This window comes from Neofelis nebulosa, chromosome 12 (genome assembly GCF_028018385.1).
Source record: "Neofelis nebulosa isolate mNeoNeb1 chromosome 12, mNeoNeb1.pri, whole genome shotgun sequence".
NCBI classification, from domain to species: Eukaryota; Metazoa; Chordata; class Mammalia; order Carnivora; family Felidae; genus Neofelis; species Neofelis nebulosa.
The window spans coordinates 83,348,959-83,369,278 of record NC_080793.1 but is presented as its reverse complement, the minus strand read 5'-3'; the positions used below and the strand labels follow the sequence as shown (position 1 = coordinate 83,369,278).

The 20,320-nt window shown below is 49.2% G+C and overlaps 1 protein-coding gene across 8 annotated transcripts in view; it reads right to left on the bottom strand.

The window, feature by feature from the left end:
• APBA1 (amyloid beta precursor protein binding family A member 1) overlaps nt 1-20,320 on the bottom strand; it is a 208,905-nt gene that overhangs the window by 50,403 nt on the left and 138,182 nt on the right. For all 8 annotated transcript variants that reach the window (XR_009251847.1, XR_009251848.1, XM_058695743.1 and 5 more), the window contains exon 2: nt 17,592-18,853. Coding sequence is in view for 6 of the 8 variants with exons in the window: in XM_058695743.1 (XP_058551726.1) it covers nt 17,592-18,773 (1,182 nt within the window). In the remaining 2 variants the exon portion in view is untranslated. The remainder of the gene's footprint in view (nt 1-17,591; nt 18,854-20,320) is intronic.

Below are 20,320 nucleotides of genomic sequence, written 5' to 3'. Positions count from 1 at the left end.
GAAGTAGGAAAGTTAGCACAGGCATTGTAGGGGCATAATTATGTCATTAAAATGATAATAGCCTGGGCCTAATGAAGTGTTTTATATACACATTTATAATGGATTCAATTAATACCAATGGAACATTTTGAGATAACTGTCGGTTAAAATATTCTAACCATTTTTATTCTCTCTTTTCCCACGGGGGGGCGGGGGGAGAGGGGCAGGGCGCGTGCTCTCAAGCCCTGGACCACCTTGGACCTCAGAGACAGCCTTGCAATGCAGGTGTCTCCTCAAAGAGAGGCATTCTCACTGTCAGCAAGCAATTCATTTTATTACCATCAAAAGGGCCTTAAGCTTCTGAAGCCACCGTCTCAAAGGCCAAAAAAAAAAAAAAAAAAAGGCCGAATTAACTATTAACCAGTGTCATTATTTTAAGTTGATGTAACTTACCAGCTGATAAAGCCCATCCGGAAATACAGGTTATCTTTTACCCTTTGAAAGGGCCTCACTCTAGGTGTTTGAAATGCATTACAATTTGTGATGGACAAGTGAGGCAGCCAACCTCTCATTTCCCCATCAGGGGCCTGCACTTTCCTTCCCAGACCTCCAGACCTGAGTTCCGTAAGAGGAAAAACCAAAGTCACTTGTAGTTTACGTTAAGTGATGCAGCCAAGAGCACGTTATTTGCTGTAATAACACATCACCTACCAAGGACAGCCGCCATCTCTGGAAGGCTTACTATGTGCCGGGCCCTGTTCAGGGTACATTAGGCCCATCACCTTGTCTAGCAAAGCAGTTCCTAACGCGTAAGACACCAAGCTCACTCATCATCGTTAGCATCGTGAAAGCAAAAGACACAACACAGAGAACAGAAGGGGAGGCCACGGGACCCAGAGTCACTCTTTTATTAGAACACAATGCTGCTGGGGAGGAAGCAAAGAGCCCAGCTTCTATGTGATCAAATGGCCTCCTCTCTCTACGGGTCGTCCTGACCTTCCAAGCAACAGGCGGACCCGGCTGCATTTCCCACCCACCCTGGGGAATGCCCACTCTCCTGCTCTGTTCCTATACCCTGAGCACGGAGGGAAGCGCAGAGAATTTATAATCTCACAGCACGAGGGTTAGAACGCTGAGGGCGACGAGGCAAACATCATTCTGAAGCCCTGGGATCCACCTACCTCTTCATCGTGACACTCAAACTGGTACATCCAAAAATTCTCCATCTCTCCAGGTGCTATCTGGGCAGCAGGGCGAGCTCTGGTGCCTCTACTTGTGAGCTGAGGCTAACTCTGACCTCAGCGCCCGTCTGGTGGACTGTTTCCAGGGTGTTAGATGCCCAAGTCGATAATGCAACTTGTAACAGGAGATGTGACCACATCCCGGGGTGTCCGGCTCATCGGCATTAACCCCTGGGCGCCCAAAAGGCCCCCGGCAGTCGTATGTCACTGGTCGCGCGCCATCACCTGATGTCTGTGAGAAGGGGCCGGCCTACCCCTTCTGGCAGTGACGCCTACTATTTCTGGGGAAAATAAACTCGGATCTGAGGTGCAACCAGAAACTTTCACACACTCTAAACTCTGCTACGTTTATAGAACCTGTGAAAAAGCATGCAGCTCATGTGTAAAGGAGGGGTGGAAGGTGGGAAACGGGGGCCCTCTCGGTGCCTGCATCAGAATGCACCTGGGCACACGGTGCCATGCAGGGCCCATGCCTCTGCAGGCCAGGGCACTGAATGTAGACTCACCACCCCGTACATTTGCTGCGTGCCCCCAACATCCTTGCACTGCACCCCAAGTAAGGGGGATGTGGCAGGCGAGCCCTACAAACACACCAAAGAAAGCTGTCCCCAGGGCCAGCATGGTTTGACCCAAATCAACAGGTAATCTCAAGTCAGGCTCAAGAGCTGGGCCATGTCCACTGGCCCTCGGCAGAGAGGAGGAAGGTCAAGACAAATGCAGGTGGAAAAACGAACTGGAGGAAGCTCGTGGAAACAGGTGGCCAGGGTGGTTCCGAGGGCTGAAGATGGGACACAGACCTCCCAGCGCCAATCTACCTCATAACAAGCCATGGCAACGGGGAAGGACACGGGTGCAAGAAAGAAGGAGGGCCCAGAGCGCCCGTGAGACTCAGCCTTAATGCTGGCTTCAGCCTTTCTTCTCACCAAGCCCTTTATCACACATGCTGACAGGTCTTTCTCTGCGTCTACTTGCTTAGTGAGCTGTGATAGGGTCAAAAGGTAGAAAAAAGAGAAGCCAAGGACCTGAACAGTTCACAGCTGCAAAATCCACCCATGCTGTGGCTTCCTGTGCTGTGGCCAACTCTGCAGGCCAGAGTTGGAAACAGGGTGTCCTTCTCTCTCCCTCTTGCCATGTTTCTGGCCATGCCTGCTGGCAGTCGGACTGCAGCTACTATAATCCAGGTCAGTGTGAAGCAATTCCTACAGCTGTCGGTCCCCATTCAAGAAAGCCCCTTTCAAAATGGCGAGCAGTGCAGGAGCCCATTGACAGCACTGGGCATCTCTCAAATGCTTTCTTCTTTCCATTCACTAGTTAAAAGACAGAAAATCTTGGGGTGTTGATTCTCAAGTGTCCAGATTGAACACTCCCCACCTGTGGACTCTCCCGAACTCATGGGAGAAGCCATTTCCCCCACTATCATCCTTCAACATTGCTTTGGTTTGGATTCGTGAACCACTGAGGGCAGGCTGAAGCCATTACAATCTTCACTGCTGCTATGGAAAGCTTATAGTATGTTCAGTTACTAACCAGAGAACCACCATAATCAGACAAACTATGAAGAAAACCACTAGGCCTTCGGCAAAGTTACAGAAAATGTCTACTAGTGTCCTGTTGGCACACAGAATTCAGAATTCTTTCCCTGGCTCTCTTATTTTCATTCTTTCCTTCCTTTAATGTTCAATCAGCACCTGAAACCTACTTAATTATTCACCACTGCCTTCTCCATACTTCATCAATAATAAATAAAACCTGTGATGGAAAACGACCCGCAGCAAGGGGCTGGTTGAGACGGGAGCATAAAGAATCAATCCACACTCCACACCTGAGGGAGAAGTCCGGGCAACAAGAAGAGAGCCGGCCTCAAGGGCTGTTCCCTCCTGCATGGATCTCTTAGTCCAACGAGACCTTCGACTCTGTGCCTCTCAGCCTCTTCTGCATCATGGTATACGGAAGTGATAAATTCATACAACACACTGGGTCCAGAGCCTGGATGATACTTCCAGGGTGGAATGCAACATGCCCAATGGCCCAGGTCACCCCCAACCCCAAAGTTCAGTGGGGATCATGAGGACACTGATCAAAAAGCTCTGCCCTGGAGCACCTGGGTGGCTCAGTCAGTTGAGCATCTGACTTGGGCTCAGGTCATGATCTCACGGTTCGTGGGTTCGAGCCCCATGTCAGCCTCTGTGCTGACAGCTTGGAGCCTGCTTTGGATTCTGTGCCTCCCTCTCTCTCTGCCCGTCCCCTGTTCACGCGCTAAGATAAACACTGGAAAAAAATATTAAAAAAAAAACCACTCCAACTTATGAAGGAGTCTTTATAGCAAATTCCTTTGACACTGGCAGACCCTTGAGAATAAAGAGAAAATCCTCTCCTCGTGAAGAATCCTTCAGGACAATCCCTCCTGTGCCCCACGCCCATAGGCTGTCCTGAGTCCCAGCTCCTCTGACGTGGCTGCCCCGCTCCCGTCTGTGCTGGCCCACGCGCCCAGGCTGCTTCACGCCTTGTTGGCCACTTCCGGATCAGCAGATCCGCCTCTTCTCAGCCAGACAATGAAACAGATACAGCCCCAGAGGTGGGAGAGGCCAACAAGGTCAGCTGGGGGTGGACAAGCCATGCTGTGTCCTCGGGTTTTAAGTCCACCATTCCTTTGCTGGCATGTGACAGACACGAAATGTGGTAGGCAGACTTCGCAAATGGCCCCATGAGCCCCATCCCCGGGTGTCCAGACACTGTGTGATCCCCTCCTTAGGGAGGGAGCGTGGGCTACTGACTTAGTCTAAGCAATAAGATACAGCATAGGTGATGGGCTGTCACTCTGTGAGTGCATTACGACAGGCTGTGACATCTACCTTGCTATCAGCCTCTAAGGCCTCATCTTGCTTGCTTTATCAAGTAAGTTGCCCTACAGGAGAGTGCCCGTGGGGCACCGAGGATGCCTCCGGCTGGCAGTCAGGTGGGAACTGAGGCCTGGAGTCCAATAGCACCCTTGAGGAGCTGAATCCTGCCAAGAAGCAAATGACCTCGGGAATAGGTCTCTCCCCAGTAGAGCCTGAAGGCTACCGCAGGCCAGGAACACTTGACTGCAGCCTCTGAGAGACCCTAAAGGAGAGGACCAGCCAAGCCAGGCCAGATTCCTGACCGCAGACGCTGTGAGATGACCACTGTGGTTTGTTTTAGGTCAGTGTTCTGGGGCAATTTGTTACTGAGTGGGAGATAGCTGAGACACTTACTTAAGGCTTCAAATGAAAGCATCGTGAACAGAGGCGCCTGGAGGGATCTGGCTGAGGGCGCACGGAAGGACTAGCCTAGAGTGGCTCGTAAACTCTGCACAGGCAGGGTCTGTGTCTATTCCAGGCAGAGCCTGTGTCTCAGTTGCTGCTATATCCCCGGTGTCTTGCACAGTGACTGACCCATAGGAGCAACTTGAAGATATTTACTGAATGAGCTGATGAGAAATTGTGAGACAGACTTTGATCTGTGACCTGGGCCAGTAACCGAAACTCATTCTGGTTCACCAACAAAATGAAGCAGAAGAGCGTAGCTGTGCGGCCAGGCCCCGTTTCTTATTCACAGACGACGCCCTCTGTGTAGCTGGTGCTTAATGAAACCCGAAAGTGTTAGCAGGGGAACAAGTGTAACAATTCAACCCAATCACTGTATGGTACTTGGCACGGCAGAGGTTTAGGAACATTTGTTCCTTTCACATCACTCACTTCAGGAAGGCTTCCTGTCGGGGAGGTCTGCTTGGTGAAATACACTGGGGCCCATCTTTGCTCTCCTGGTAGATCCTTTGTTCTAAGGTTATTCCTCTGGATAATCTTCTGGGATGTTGACCTAGAGGGTCTGCCAAGCACCCCCCCCCCCCACTTTTTGTGAACATAAAAAAGAACAAGGTTGGCTTTAATGGTCCACGCTGGGATGTACACTCTTCCACGGCAGGCCAGGAGGACACTCTGAGATGAGGAGGCTTACAGTCTAGTCCTTTCCAGAACACAAACGGGAACAGAATAGAGCTAACTATTTCAGTGCAATGTTCCCCTCCCCCTCTCCCCATCACCACTCCCTCCCTCACATGCCAAGAATACACTTCTTCCAGCCAGGGATTGATCCACTTGGGGGAAACCAAGGCCCTCAGTGAACATCTACCCATCCTAAAGCCTGTCTACTTGACTTCAGATCCTATCTCAACTCCATCCCTTGCTATTCAGATCCTGGAAAAACTACAGCTGGCTGGAACTCCCTGAGGAGGTGTGGACTGGCGAGGGGCAACCTCTCAGTTCAAAATACCTTAACAGGAACCCTTCACAAAAACAGACTCCTTCAGCAGCGGAACAATTGTTTCCTTTGCCCTTGTATGCTTGAGAATACAACTGGAAGGTCAACAGGAGAAGATGCTGCTAACAAGTCTTAATGAATTAGCATGTGCACTTGACCTTGGTCAATAGTTTCCTAGCAACAGTCAAAAAAAAAAAATCCACCAAGGCTGATGCTGATTTCAAGGCAGGGGGAGAAGAAGAGAGGACAAGGAGGAGGTGACTCAAGGCATCCAAGGCTGAGAGGAAGCCAGGGCACCTCTCCACCCTCATTCGTTGTCTTTCTCAAAACTAAAGAAAAAAAAGTGGGTGCAAAAGTGCACATGATCAGGGCAGGTGTTAACATCGAGCCCTCACTTTCCAGGATTTGGGCATTATTCCCTTCTTGGCTGGCTTGTAAGAAGTGTTAGTGTTCAAATGTCCTCCTGCCTCAACAGACTTTCTCCAACCAGCCTCTCGAATGGAGGACGCCCATAAAAGGCAAATGTTACCTGAACAGGGTGGTCTATGTTGCCATTAGCACTAATTAGCAGCCCAGTGTGACTTAATCGGACAGCCCTGGAAGACAAGGCTGACCATACGGTGCTGCTGCAGGCGGAAAGGGGGACCTCGGGTCACTGCAGTGCCTCACCAGGGTGGGCAGCACAGCGAGGGCTCACGCGGGCTCCGAGCGCTGCGGGGAAGCAAAGGGAAACACCAGCACAGAGAAGGTGAAGAAGGGGTGCTATGGGCGACTCCCTCTAATTCACAATTTGCCAATGGCCCACCCTAAATGTTTCGTGAGCTCCGACCTACGAAGGCAACGAACGCACTACACTTGTGCTTCTCAAGTCACATTTCCGCAGGGGACTCCGTGTCTGGGAAATCCCCTTCTCTCACGGGTCACCCTGGGGAATAAATCTAACTCATTTTACTGACGAGGAAACTAGCTTGAGGAAGAGAGCAGCTGAACGTAACTGCAGCAGATCCACTGCAGGGCCAAGATTTACACATAGCGAATACTCAGTGGGCGTCCACTTTGGGTGACGTGCTCTGATACAAGACGAGGAAAGGACGCTGTGCCTTCAGCTGACTGACAGTGAATCAAAAAGGCAACAGGCTCATCCTTTACGAGACAGGAGAAAATAAGGTCATAAAGGATTAAGTGTTAGACTGTAGTCCACAGTTTAAGTTGGTGGTTACCAATTCTGAGCGGGCCTGAGCGGGCGGGTGATCCCAACACCCAACATCCTGATTCTAATCAGGAAGCTTGGAATCTTGGGAATCATCTATTTAGACAGCGGGGCCTTGGTGCCACTGAATGGGACTGTGGTGTGGACAGAAGTGAGAGCCTGTAAGATGTGCGGCATGGGAGCAAGTTTGGGTAAACAGAAGTAAATTTGGAATTCATAAGTACAAAGCCAACGAGTGAGGTGAGTCCAGGTGCTGGGGGATGGGAATCCTTACACACCGAAGGAGCCATGTGGTCTCGATCCAGTGGGGTCTGTCTAGTCATGCCTGGAATTTACACTAAGAAATTAGTTCCTGGGGGAATCTCTTTGTCTTTGCCCAAGACAAAGGGAATCAGATATCCAGGGTGATTTGCCCTCTAAAGCTCTGTGAAATGCGTCAAAGACATTGACTGGTAGGCTGAGGCCCCTGGGTCACATAACCCAGATATATTCAGCTACTGTGTCTAGAAAACTGAGGCCAAAATGTCCAGCCCAGCTCTGAATTTTCTTCGATCCATTACTCTTCTTTAAAAAAAAAAAATTTTTTTAACGTTTAGTTTTGAGAGACAGAGACAGACCACGAGTGGGGGAGGGGCAGGGAGAGAGGGAGACAGAATCCGAAACAGGCTCCAGGCTCTGAGCTGTCAGCACAGAGCCCAACATGGGTCTCAAACCCACAAACCATGAGATCACGACCTGAGCCGAAGTCGGACGCTTAACCAACTCAGCCATCCAGGCACCGCCCCCCCCCCAATTCATTACTATTCTTATTAAGTTTTTGGTGTCCCGCTGGCAGGGCCTGACCCACTGCAGAAATCAGTTAGGTACACCAAGCACACAGTTGAGTGCCTGTTATCCCAACACCCTCTCTATGGCTATTCTCAAGAAAGTGGCCACTGAAAACTGTCTCAAAGCTAGTGGGTTGAGGGACTGCATTCTGTATTGAGAACATGCTGCCAGTTAGCCTTGTAATGGGAGTGGGTCTCATTTGGAAGATGATCATGTCTATAGATAAATCACATTTCATAATTCCCCAAGACTACAAGGGCCCAGGTTTAATTGGGTTACCACTGAATTCAATTACCCATGATATATCTGTTCCTCTCCCTGCACCCTCCCTTCCTCCCCTCTATAGCCCCGATCCGCTTATCAGAAAATATTGAGAGCGCACAGTCGGGGGAGCTAACAATTTTTCTAAAGACCCTTGTGAAGTTTCCTGAGCTCCAATTGATTAAGCGATCAGGTCAGACATACAAACTGTGGCCCTGTGTGCTGAATTTCTATCTGGAAAGTGATGACAGATTTCTCTCTGGCTAAATCATCCCTTTGCTTCCTGGGGGCTCTCCCCATATTCCACACCACAGTGTCACACAGGCACTGGCTAGTGAGACAATCCATTAAGAAGCTGAGAAAGATTTCTCCTGGGAATGGGGTCGAGAGAAGAGGAAAGATTAGAGTCTGGGAGTTAAAAAAAAATCAATCTTCCCATCACTTCATTTCATTCCACACAGCACAAAGTCCAATTGGAGACCTTGCCTTCTGCTGTGCAGATCGGGCAAGAGGTTTGCCCCAGTGATTCCAACGTGGCAATGGTCTGAGGTCAGTGGGGAGACACCTGTTCAGCCCTGTAAACAGGGCCTCTCTGGGGCAGGTGGAATTCTAAAGGTGAGTTAAATAATCAGAGACGATGCTTCAAATCCAGGGGGAGAGAGCAAAAGCACAGACTCTCCCACTCCCTTTTGTTTTTTCATGACTGAAATTATTTGCGCTCTGAAAGGGATTTCAAGGTCAAGCCTTTTCATTTTGAAGTTTGTAACAGTAAGATCTTCACCTCTCTCAAAAAAAATGACCCCGGTCAGTTCAGGTCCTCACAGTTCATGGAAAAATGACTCCCTTTTTTGTTACTGACAACTAAGTTCTGTTACTTCGAACATTACTCCCCACTGGCAGGGATAGGACAATCTGCTGCTGGTCCTAAGTTGCAGAACGGGCTGCAAATGTACCCTGGTAAAGGAAGGTATCTCGAACACATTTCATTTTCAAGGTAAAAAGCATTAACCTAGAGGCACCTGGGTGGCTCAGTCGGTTAAGCGCCTGACTCTTGATTTTGGCTCAGGTTATGATCTCATGGTTCCTGGGATTGAGCCCCACATCGGGCTCTGTGCTGACAATGAGGAGCCTTCTTGGGATTCTCTCTCTCCCTCTCTGCCCCTCCTCTACTTGTGCTCTCTCTCAAAATAAAAAAAACCATGAACCTAAATAAGTATACAAATCTGAGGAATCAGCGCATCCACATTTGACCTCAGCCGGCGCTGTTCCCACTGTGGTAAGTAGTATCCCTGCTTCACGTCCTCCCATCCATGCTCAGTGGTTTCCAGACTCAATGCCCGTTATCCAGCCCACAGCTCCTGAACTCTTCAAACTTTTCACGGTCAAGGTGCAAATCCACTTCCCAATTAGTGTTCTTCAACCCTCCGCCTTGACCTACTTTTCCTTCTCTACTCTTCTGTGTGTGGAGGTGAGCCAAATGGAAGTGTGCATGCTTCACACACACACAAAACCTTACATGTGTCTCACCATATGACACAGTGACCATACGACACATTTTCTATAAATCGTGCACATAATAGAGATGTTGGCTCTTCTCTCTTTTGTCAAGAAAACAGACAGTATCATTGAAATGATGCTGTACATGAATGATCTCTGAGGGATTCTACTCTTTTATACTAAAAAAAAATTTTTTTAATGTTTATTTTTGAGAGAGAGACAGAGCATGAGTGGGGGAGGAGCAGAGACAGAGGGAGACACAGAATCCAAAGCAGGCTCCAGGCTCCGAGCTGTCAGCACAGAGCCCGATGCAGGGCTCGAACTCACGAACCCTGAGATCATGACCTGAGCTGAAGTCGGACGCTTAACCTACCAAGCCACCCAGGCACCCCTACTCTTTTATATTTTTCATTTAAGGCAAAGAAATGGGTGAATATAGTTTGAAAAGTCAGGCTTTTGGCAAACACCATTGTCCCTTTCCCCATTTTTCCTCCCTCCATGGCCTCATTGCCCAGTCTTTCAGCATTCCTTCTGGGATCTTCCACACTCGTGCTGCCTCACCTCAACTTTTCAATTTTAGCCATTATTTCTTGGCATCTATAAAAGACCAGGATTTACCTCTTTTACACTATACCTTCCCTCATCCTCGTCATGTCATGATTTCCGGCGAATCAATGTTCAGTGTTTATACTCTGAAGACTACGCCTATGCTCCTCCCTGCTGAGACACACGCAGTATATTATTGCATTTCTTGCCTGTGTAACAATTGTTTTTCGCGCAAATAACTGCGCTTTTTCCATTTGCTTCGTTTTCTGTGTACTCATCAATAATTTATGCCAAACTCTGCTAAAAGAATCGAAGATTCCTCTCGGTACAAATATATTAGGAAATCTCTCACTTCCAGACTTTCTGGAGACCCTCCAGGTTCTGGCCCACACTGCGCTGGCTTATGCCCTGTCCCTCTACACAGCTGTCATCTGGGATCTCCTTCTCCATCACCCAGGGGAGTCCCTCTGTTTCTTTCCTGTGTGGGACCTCATTCCCCCAAGCTCTTTTTTTTTTTTTTTTAAGTTTATTTGTTTTGAGAGAGAGAGAGAGGGACAGAGTGAGTGCAAGTGGGGGAGGGGCAGAGAGAGGGAGACAGAGAGAGACAGAATCCTAAGCAGGCTCCGCACTGTTAGTACAGAGTCCGACGTGGGGCTCGAACTCACGAATGGTGAGATCATGACCTGAGCCAAAGTGGGATGCTTAACCTACTGAGCAACCCAGGCACCCCATATTCTTTCTTGAATTATGCTCCCTTCTCAGGGAGCAATCCTCTAGTAGCCTCCTGAGCAAAGGTACATGGGATGTAAATTTCCTGGGACCCCGCGTATCTGAAAACATGTTGATTCCACCTTCACACTCAACTGGAAATTAGGGTGTGTAGGCCTGCCAGTTTCCAGCATTGCTTTTGAGAAGATCAATACCATTTTGAGGGTGATCAAATGACGGTGATTCCTGACCATTTGGGACCTGTTATAACTTCTTGGCAAGCCCGCAGGATCCTCTCTTCCTCCTGTCTGTTCTGAAATTTCTGTGCCCCCTGCCTTTTTAAATTTTTACATCACTGTTCTAGGTACCCAGGGCAATCTTTTTGCTGGCAGTTCTCAACATCTTTTGTTTCACGATTTCTCCATTTTATCTATGTTCTTACTTACTTTCCATTCCTTTTGCCTTCATTGTTCTACTTTCTGGATGATTCCCTCAACTTTGTCCTCTTCCTACTGAAAGATTTTTAAAATTTTTAATTTCTGCTATCATATTTGCTAGTCAAAAAATTGAGGGCAGGAATTTTTTTTAAAGATGGCATCCTGTTATTATTTTTTTTTTAATGTTTATTTATTTTTGAGAGAGAATGCGAGTGTGTTAGAGGCAGAGAGAGGGAGACACAGAATCCGAAACAGGCTCCAGGCTCTGAGCTGTCAGCACAGAGCCCGACATGGGGCTTGAACTCACAAGCTGTGACATCATGACCTGAGCCGAAGTTGGACGGATGCTCAACGGACCTAGCTGCCCAGGTGCCCTGATGGTGTCCTATTCTAATTCGATGGCTCCCTTATTTTCTCCTTTCTGAGGATACTAATAAGTATCTTACGGTTTTCTCTCACTCAGCGCACTGCTTTTATTCCTTCAAGTACCTTTCTCCGTTTGCTTTTTTGTGTCTTTGTCTTTCTTATTATAGATGTTCTTCAGATGTTTGGTGATCCTTGGGTGTCCACTCATTTAACAACAGTGGGTCCCCAAAAAGCCCACTGGAAGATTCATAAGAGGCAGGAACCTTCACTGTGGTGAGATCAGGCAGGGACCCAGGTGTTCTGTCGGGAAAGCCCCAAACATGAGTACCTGTAGGTATCTGCTCTTGGGCCTGTCTCCTCCGGGTGAGGCGGGGGGTGGGGGGGTGGGGAGGGAGAAATACTCTAACCTCCTGCAAGGGACCAGGGGCATGTAGGTTCTAAGCCTGAAAGCTAAGAATTCTAAGGCATTCTCAGCCTCTCTCACTGCTTAGTAGGCCCTGTGTTCTCCAAGGTGCCTCATTCCCATTTTCAGCAGTGACTAGTGTCCCTAGGTCCAAGGCTTCTCTGAGTCACCCTTTCCTTTACAGTAAACCTCCCACCCTCTGTGGGGCCGGGGGGCAGGGGGTGGTAACCTGGCGCCTGAGCTGGAGAAGGAATCTAATGTTTCCGGTGACAGACTTTCCAAACCATCTTTTTTTTTTTTTCAGCCATATGCCAGCCACCTGAAGTATGCGGGGTCTCTAATTCCTGAGCCTTTCTGGGAGATTCATGGCACGAATCCTCACCAACATTTAGCAGAGTCAACAGAAACCTATCAGTGTATTAGTCGGTATTGATCAGGCCAGGCTGTGTAACAACCACTCCACATCCCCAAGGCTTAGAACAACACAAGTGTATTCCTCTCTCATGCTACATGTCCCCAGGGTCATCAGGGAGCCCTGCTCATCACGGTCCCTCGGGACCTGTGCTGAGAGAGGTTCCGCCATCTTATGCCCCATCATGTTTTTTTTTTAAATATTTTTATTTATATTTGAGAGAGACAGAGACAGAGAGAGCATGAGTGGGGGAGGGGCAGAGAGAGAGGGAGACACAGACTCAGAAGCAGGTTCCAAGCTGGAAGCACAGAGCCCGATGCGGGGCTAGAACTCGTGAACTGCGAGATCGCGACCTGAGCCGAAGTCGGACGCCCACCCGACCAAGCCACCCAGGCGCCCCTGACCCCATCATCTTAACGCGAGGCTTCAGGGCTCCTGCTCAGAAGGAGCATCGCACATCACCACTCTCATGTCAGAGGCCACGCCTGACTTCCAGGGGGTGGGCGAGAGCGGCACCGGGCTCCCTGTGCCTGAAGGAAGAGGACAACTGGAAGCCCCGGGGAGCACCAATGTCTCCTGCAGCCAGCCCCACTTCGGGGTCCTGGCAGTGTGTTCTTTGCTGCTGCTGTCTCCTGGTGCTTGTGGCTTTACATCTTTTTCTTATTTTACCGTCCTTTTAGTGCAGCTCTGTGAGTAGAGATAAACACCATTTCCAGCTGCACAACACCCACTCAAAACAGCCACAACCCTCCAAATGACGCCGGATGCCTGTTACTCCCCATCTCTCTGATTCCACCATGCTCTGTTCTCTACGCAGAACGAGTTTTTAAATTTTAGTTTTGAGAGAGAGAGAGAGAGAAAGATTGATTGAAGGGGAGGGGCAGAAAGAGAGAGGGAGAGAGAGAATACCAAGCAGGCTCGGAACTGTCAGCATCTGTGCTGACACGGGGCTCGAACTCTGTCACCGCAGAGCCTGATGGGGGGTTTGAACTCATGAACCGTGAGTGAGATCCTGACCTGGGCCGAAATCAAGATTCAGACACTTAACCAACTGAGCCATCCAGGTGCCCCACAGAACGATTTCTGTTGGCTAAAGAGAGATTGGTAGATTGTGAAACTTTTCAGAACTGGTCATTCCTTAACAATTTTTCCAGAAGGGGTTTGGGAGGTAGTTTTCAAACAGACGAGAAATAGAGAAATCTTTACTAGAAGCAAAGCACTTAAGTATTGGTACAATTTTCCAGAAACAAGTATTTTCTTTAAAAAAATTTTTTTCAACGTTTATTTATTTTTGAGAGAGACAACGCAAGCAGGGGAGGGGCAGAGAGAGAGGGAAACACAGAATCCGAAGCAGGCTCCAGGCTCCGAGCAGTCAGCACAGAGCCTGACGCAGGGCTGGAACCCATGAGCCATGACCTGAGCCGAAGTCAGACACTTAACTGACTGAGCCACCCAGGCGCCCCTGAAAACAATTATTTTCGATCAGTGCTGGGGCTCTAGTATATGTTCAAGTTCTGGCTAATGAGCAATCCCATTTTCACATTCCATATGACTCGCTCACAAACAAATGCCACTTTGCTCCGGGAAAGAGCAAAACTCGAAAGCAGATGCAGCCATCAGCGGTTCTCTCTGGCACGTTGGTAATGCAGGTGGTTTTTATTTCCTTCTATTTACTCACTGTAGTTTCTTATCATGCCATTTGACAATGCACTGCTCCTACAGCAAGAAATCCAAGGCCCCTTGTCCAGGTCTGCTGACCACGATCACAAGGGGACAGTCCCCTTTGCTAAAACCAGACCTGGGCTAAGAAAAGATTTAGCGAAGTCTCAAAACCACAGATCTCGCATGGGCCGAATGTCCAGAGGATACATTCGTTTCCTGCGAATCAGTGGTTCTTAATCTTTTATATGTTTTAGAATCACAGGGAGAATTTACAAAACGAAATAAACCAAAGCAAACAAAACCAAAACATATCCCTGGCCCCCATCCTAGGTATTCTAATTTGGAAAGGAAAGGCAGTAATTTGTATTTTTAACAAAAATACACTCTCCCGGCAGACTTTGGGCCACACTTTTTTAACAGTGCTTTTTCATTTTCTACAATAGCACACACACAGAGCATTCAGTAACTATTTTTTGATGCTAAGATGGAAATCAACATAATGTATGTACTTCTATTTTCCTCTCATGATGCCATCCAAGAGGTAAGAAATGAAGATCTTTTGTTTTTTTAAAAAAACCTTTTAATGTTTTATTTTTGAGAGAGAGAGAGAGAGAGAGAGAGAGAGAGAGAGAGACACGGAGGGAGGGAGGGAGGGGCAGAGATCGAGGAGGACAGAAGATCCAAAGTGGGCTCTGTGCTGATAGCAGAGAGCCCAATGCGGGGCTTGAACTCATGAACCATGAGATCATGACCTGAGCCGAAGCGAAACGCTCAAACAACTGAACCACCCAGGTGCCTGTAAGGTCCTTCCTATGAATGTGGCAAGACAGATGGAATAAAACCCACAAATCCAAACAGCTTAAAAATGACAGGCAGAGTACTTAAATAAAGCACAGGTTTTGGCTTTTGCTTTGCATTAACTCTTCATAACCTCGTAAGCCCTACTCACCAATCTCTGACCATCAAGCTGAATTTCTGACAGAATGAATTTCTAACTCATCATCTGATATCCTATCATAATTCTAGCTTTTGAATGAAACATCGTTTAAGAGGCTTAACTTGTTCTCCCAGTTCAAATGAATCAAAGCAAGCCCCAGCCCCAATGTGGGCCGTGTTGTGGGTTCGTCGTGAGGCTGCAGGGACCACAGGGTGAAGTCAGTTACGTCAAGGAGCTAGTGTATGTGAGAAAAAAGACAGCAACTGGACTTAATGCTCTTGCTACTTCTTTCCCGATGGCTTTCCGAGTTTCTAAAAGGATGTAGAACCCAGTCTCTTGCCACCTTCTTACTCTTTTTAAAAAAAAATTTTTAATGTTTATTTTATTTTGTTTTGAGAGAGACAGACAGACAGGGGTAAGTGGCAGAGAGAGAGAGGGAGATACAGAATCCAAAGCAGGCTCCAGGCTCCGAGCTGTCAGCACAGAGCCGGACGCGGGGCTTGAACCCACACACCACAGAGATCATGACCTGAGCCCAAGTCGGACGCTTAACCGACTGAGCCACCCAGGCACCCCGACCATCTCCTTACTTTTGAAAATCTGCTCCACTTCCCCTACATTTGCAAAATGCTGCCGTATTTCCTTTCTTGCCAGAAGGAACCTGGCGGCAGCTGGAGGTCAAGGGGAAGACTACACATGAGTGCACTTGTCTTTCACTGTTGGCAAGTGACAACAGAAGGGAGACGCAGAGCATCGCTGAACTACCTGATTCAATGCTGCCCCCCTGCTGGGGAGGACGCAGATCCATTCCCAACCAGTTTCCCACCTTTCCTGAAAGGTGCCAGCGATTTAATTAGCTACCAGCAAATGTTGACTGTTACTGAAAGAGGAGGTGAACGATACCCCTGACCTCTAAAGCCCTTCACGCATAAGTCGAATGAACAAACAGCTTCCAATAATGGCTTCTCACTCCAAAACATGGACTGAGAAATAACCTGGTGCAATCACAGGATGCAGAATTAAATGAAATTGAATTTAACCTCCTAAACCTTCTTTTAGTCCAAGCTCCCATTTTAAATGAAAATGATTAAAAATTATTCAAGAGAAGCTTTAGTGCCAGGCTGTGGAGGCAAAGGTTAGCCTTCTCGATTTATTTTGAATGGACTGTGACATCCAAGCTTACCAGCTTATCAAATTTCTTAGATATTTCAAAAATGGAAAATAAAACATTAGCAGGGGCAGCAGGAGCCTTCTGTACATTTTCCCAAAGAAGCACAATTCGGCTTAAAACCCCGAACAGGACTTTTGTGGAGAAGGGTGCCCGGGCTCCCTTAATGCAAGCCACAATGTGAGGCACAGTGTGGGTGAAAAACTGCAGAAACTTCTGGCAGGAAAAACCTCAGAAGGATTCCCTTGATGCCCTCCAGAAGGTGCCACAATGGCGGTTCCAAGCTGTTAAGGGATTACTTTAAGAAAGTGGCTCTCAAGTGGTGGTCCTGTGGCCAACAGCATCAGTACCACCTGGGACCCTGTTAGTTGACCCTCAACTTCACCTGAGCCCTGTGATTCTGGAAAACAGCAAAAGTAACGAAACCTCCCCCCTACCCTTTTGTGTTCTGGAAATAGCTTACTGCAAAGACCACCCCCCACCCCCCCACCCCCCGCCCCCCGCCATGACTCACCTAAGACTCACAGGAGTCCCCTTGATTACCTATGACAAGGTCAGACACAGACCCTTCAAATTCACTTTTTTTGCCTGAAAAATGATTAGCTAACTGTCCATCAGTCAGAACAAAATGTCGGTTAATTAATCTTTGCCTGAACCTTCTTTGTTCCTCCAGGTTCTTGAACTTTTGGCCAGCCTACAACCCTTCCTCAAGGGCCCCTCTGGGTGGGAACAGGCTGGCCCCCAGTTAAAACACACTCTTGTCTGCAAGGCATTCAAGCCACGCTTTCATCCCTGTTCCCCATGCCTCCTTCCTTCTAGCCTACTTTGCTCCTCCCTATAAAAGAGACCCTCTTTTTGCCCAGCCACATAGAACCTTGCAGATTCTACAGCCAGAGAATTTAGGTTATGAAGAGTTAACACAAAGCAAAAGCCAAAACCTGTGCTTTATTTAAAATATTCTGCCTGTCATGGCATGTGACCGCTATATGCCCGCCCATCCCCTGTTACAAAAGAACCTTTCTCCCCTTTGCAAAAAAGCGTTCCCAACCGAGTCTCTCCTTGCTCAACCCAGATGTGGGTTTTACTTGACGTGACAATTACAAATTCTCGGGGCACCTGGGTGGCTCGGTTAAACCTCTGACTTCGGCTCAGGTCATGATCTCACGGTTCCTGTGGGTTTGAGGCCCGCATTGGGCTCTGTGCTGACAGCTCAGAGCTGGAGCCTGCTTAGAATTCTGTCTGCCCACCCCCCCGCCACTCCCCTGCTCGTGCTTTGTCTCTCTCCAAAATAAATGTTAAAAAATTTTTAAAAATAAAATTCTCGTGTCCCACCCCTGGGGCTTCTAAGTGAGAAATGAGGGGTGGGAAGAGTGTGATGTGTCTAGAAATCAATTTCTGAACACACGTTCCAGGCACCATTTGAGAACCACCATTTGAGAGCCATCCCTCTAAAGGTCTTTAGATAAGTGCCTTCAACACTTAAATGCCGATCCACCTGTGTTTCACTCAGGGGTGCTTAAACACAAGCTGCTTCCGAGGCTCCACGTGGGCGCGATTTTAGCGTCCCCCCACCCCAGGACCCCTTTTCTCGTGAAGTCATTTCCCGATGGCAAGCAAGGCCACGCGCACAGCTGGAGCCCAAACCCGCGCATACTTACATCTCCATCCACCGGCCTCTGGTCGTCACAATCCCTGGTGGGGCTAATGTCCTGGCGCATGACCCAGATGGGCTCTTTGGGCTCGTCGGGGGTGTAAGGCGAACGGATGGTCCTGGTTTTCACCTCCTCGATGGCCTCTTTGATGTCCTTGATGGCCAGCGAGATGGCATCCCTTTTCTCCTTGCTGTACCGCTGCCCCGCCTCGCCGCCCGCGGTGCCCGCCGCCCGCTGCTGCCCCGCCAGCGCCTGCAGCTCCGGGCTGTCAGGGCGGCCCCCGCCCGGGGTGGGGGCGCGCTCCAGGTCCTGCTCGGCCTCTGGCATGTCCTCGGCCGCCTTGTCGAGGCTCTGCGAGCTCATGCTCTGCTTGACCTCGGCCACAATCTGATCGATGTCCTCCTCCTGCTCGTAGCTGTCCATACGCGGGTAGGGCGCGAACTCCGCCTCCTTCTCCGGGCTGTCGGACTCGCCGTCGGAGCGCTCGTCGTAGTGGTGCAGCCGCGCGCCCAGGGCCTCCTGGCGATACGCGGCGGCCTCGTCGCGCTCCTGCTCGTACAGCCGCAGCCCGTCGCGCGCCTCCAGCTCGGGCGCGTCCCCGATCTCCTCGTACACGTGCTCCTGGAGGCCCCCGTAGTCGGCATAGGGCTCGGCGTAGGGCTCGTCCTCGCCGCGGTGGAACAGCCGGTGCGTGTACACGTAGCCCGAGTAGGCCGCGTTCATCGCCTCCTCGTGCTCCAGCGAGTGGAAGTGCAGGTGGTTGGGCAGCGCGCGGCGGTGCGTGGCCTCGGCGTGCTCGGCCTCCGCCTGCTCCGTGTACTCCTCGGCCTCGGGCCGGTACTGCACGGCGTAGGCGCTCTCGTCCTCGGGGTCCTGCGCGCGCTCCGCGTCGTAGCCGTCGCGGGCCGCGGTGATCACGTCACCCTCGGCCGTGTCCGTGTGGTTGTGGAAGCCGCTCTCCGTGCTGGCCGAGCGCGCCAGGCACTCCCCGCGCTCCTCCTCCTCCTGCTGCCCCGGCGGGGCGCGCGGGTCCTCGACGGCGCGCCCACGCCCGGGGCGGCCCTCATAGCGCTGCTGCTGCTCCTCCACCTCGGGGTGCTCCAGGTCAGCCTCCACCGACTCGTTCACCTCCCCGCCTGCCGCCTCGTCGGTCACCTCCACCTCCGCGGAGCCCTCCAAGTGGTTCATGGTGGGCGTCGGGCCGGCTGGGAGAGAGGCTGGGCCAGAGGCTGGGCCGGCTCACTGCGTGCTCATTTTGCTCCACCCGGCTGGGAAGACAAGAAGGGGAGGGGCTGTTAACGAGCTTCATACTGTTCTGGGCTGAGCACCCAGAGAAACCCTAAAAACAGCTGCTATTGACCCCTTCTGAATCCGGGTCAATTAAAAAAAAAGATTGCAAATTTAAACTCAGCCCGGCAGCACACAGTTCATTTTCTGCGTTGCATGTATCGTAATTTGTAATTACATATCTACTTGTCTAATTGCTTGCTGGCTTTCTCCTTTCCCCACCCCTCAGACTGAGAGCCTCGCGAGCGGTTTGTTTTCCCTCCACCAAGCTTACTTACTATTCAGGTTCCATTTCTGATGCATATGAATAAAGAGTACTACTAAATTGAATGAGCCAATTGACACATTTTCCATCTGCTAAGGGATAAATCTCTCCAAATTAAACTAGGATCCTGGATACTTTAGAAACGGTTCTTTAAATAAATTTCAAGGGGAAAAAATCATCTCGAAATGTTTTGAGCTATTGCTGTCAATACAAATATACAGGCATTCGGAGGCAGGCTACCTACCCTCAGAGGGTTCTTGTCCTGTCATTACCGGCTCTGTTACCTGGGACCGGTGGCTTAATTTTCTGAGCCTCCACTGTGAGAACCCACTCATTTCCTACAGCTGTTCCACAGGGCAAAGACTCTGTGGTCAAGTAAGTTTGGGAAATCCTGACTTACAGTTGACTTTTCATTGTGAAGAATCTAGAAATAAGACACAAGATGTGAGGGTTCCCAAATTTGTGTGACTAGGACCCCCCCACTTTTTTCCCCTAGAGGCCAATGTTCTGACAAATACACTTAAAGAAACACTAACTAGTGTACTTCTCATATACCCTGGACCTAAAAATTCTTTGACTCTATGAATTACCGTGATAGCCAGTACTGGGTATGTGAAAATTGTGGCTAATTTCTTTAAAATATGGGTATGTCTCGGGCACCTGGGTGGCTCAGTCAGTTAAGTGCCCAGCTCTTGACTTCCTTGGCTCAGGTCATGATCTCATGGTCGTGGGATCGAGCCCTACATCGGGCTCCATGCTGAGCATGGAGGCTGCTTGGTCTCTTTCCCTCTCTCTACCGCCTCCCCTCCCGCCCCCCAAATAAGTAAACATTCAAAAAAATATAGGTATGTCTCTACCTATTTCCAGAGAAACCTGTAGAGACAGATTTGGTTTCAACTTCTCTCACTTATTCTTATCACATATTATTATGCTTATTTATGGCATAATGTGTCCAGTGTATGGAAGTAAATATAAAGGATGTACAGAATAACAAAAACAGGTAGGATCCGTATGATTTCAAGACACCTGCAATAAATGGGTTCAATAATAAGTAGGCTTTTCTTATAGTGTTCTTTTGGAGAACCCACATTACAATTGGACAAAATGGATGGGCATGAACTCTTTTTTAAAATTATTTTTTAATGTTTATTCATTTTTGAGAGAGAGTGAGTGAGTGCAAGAA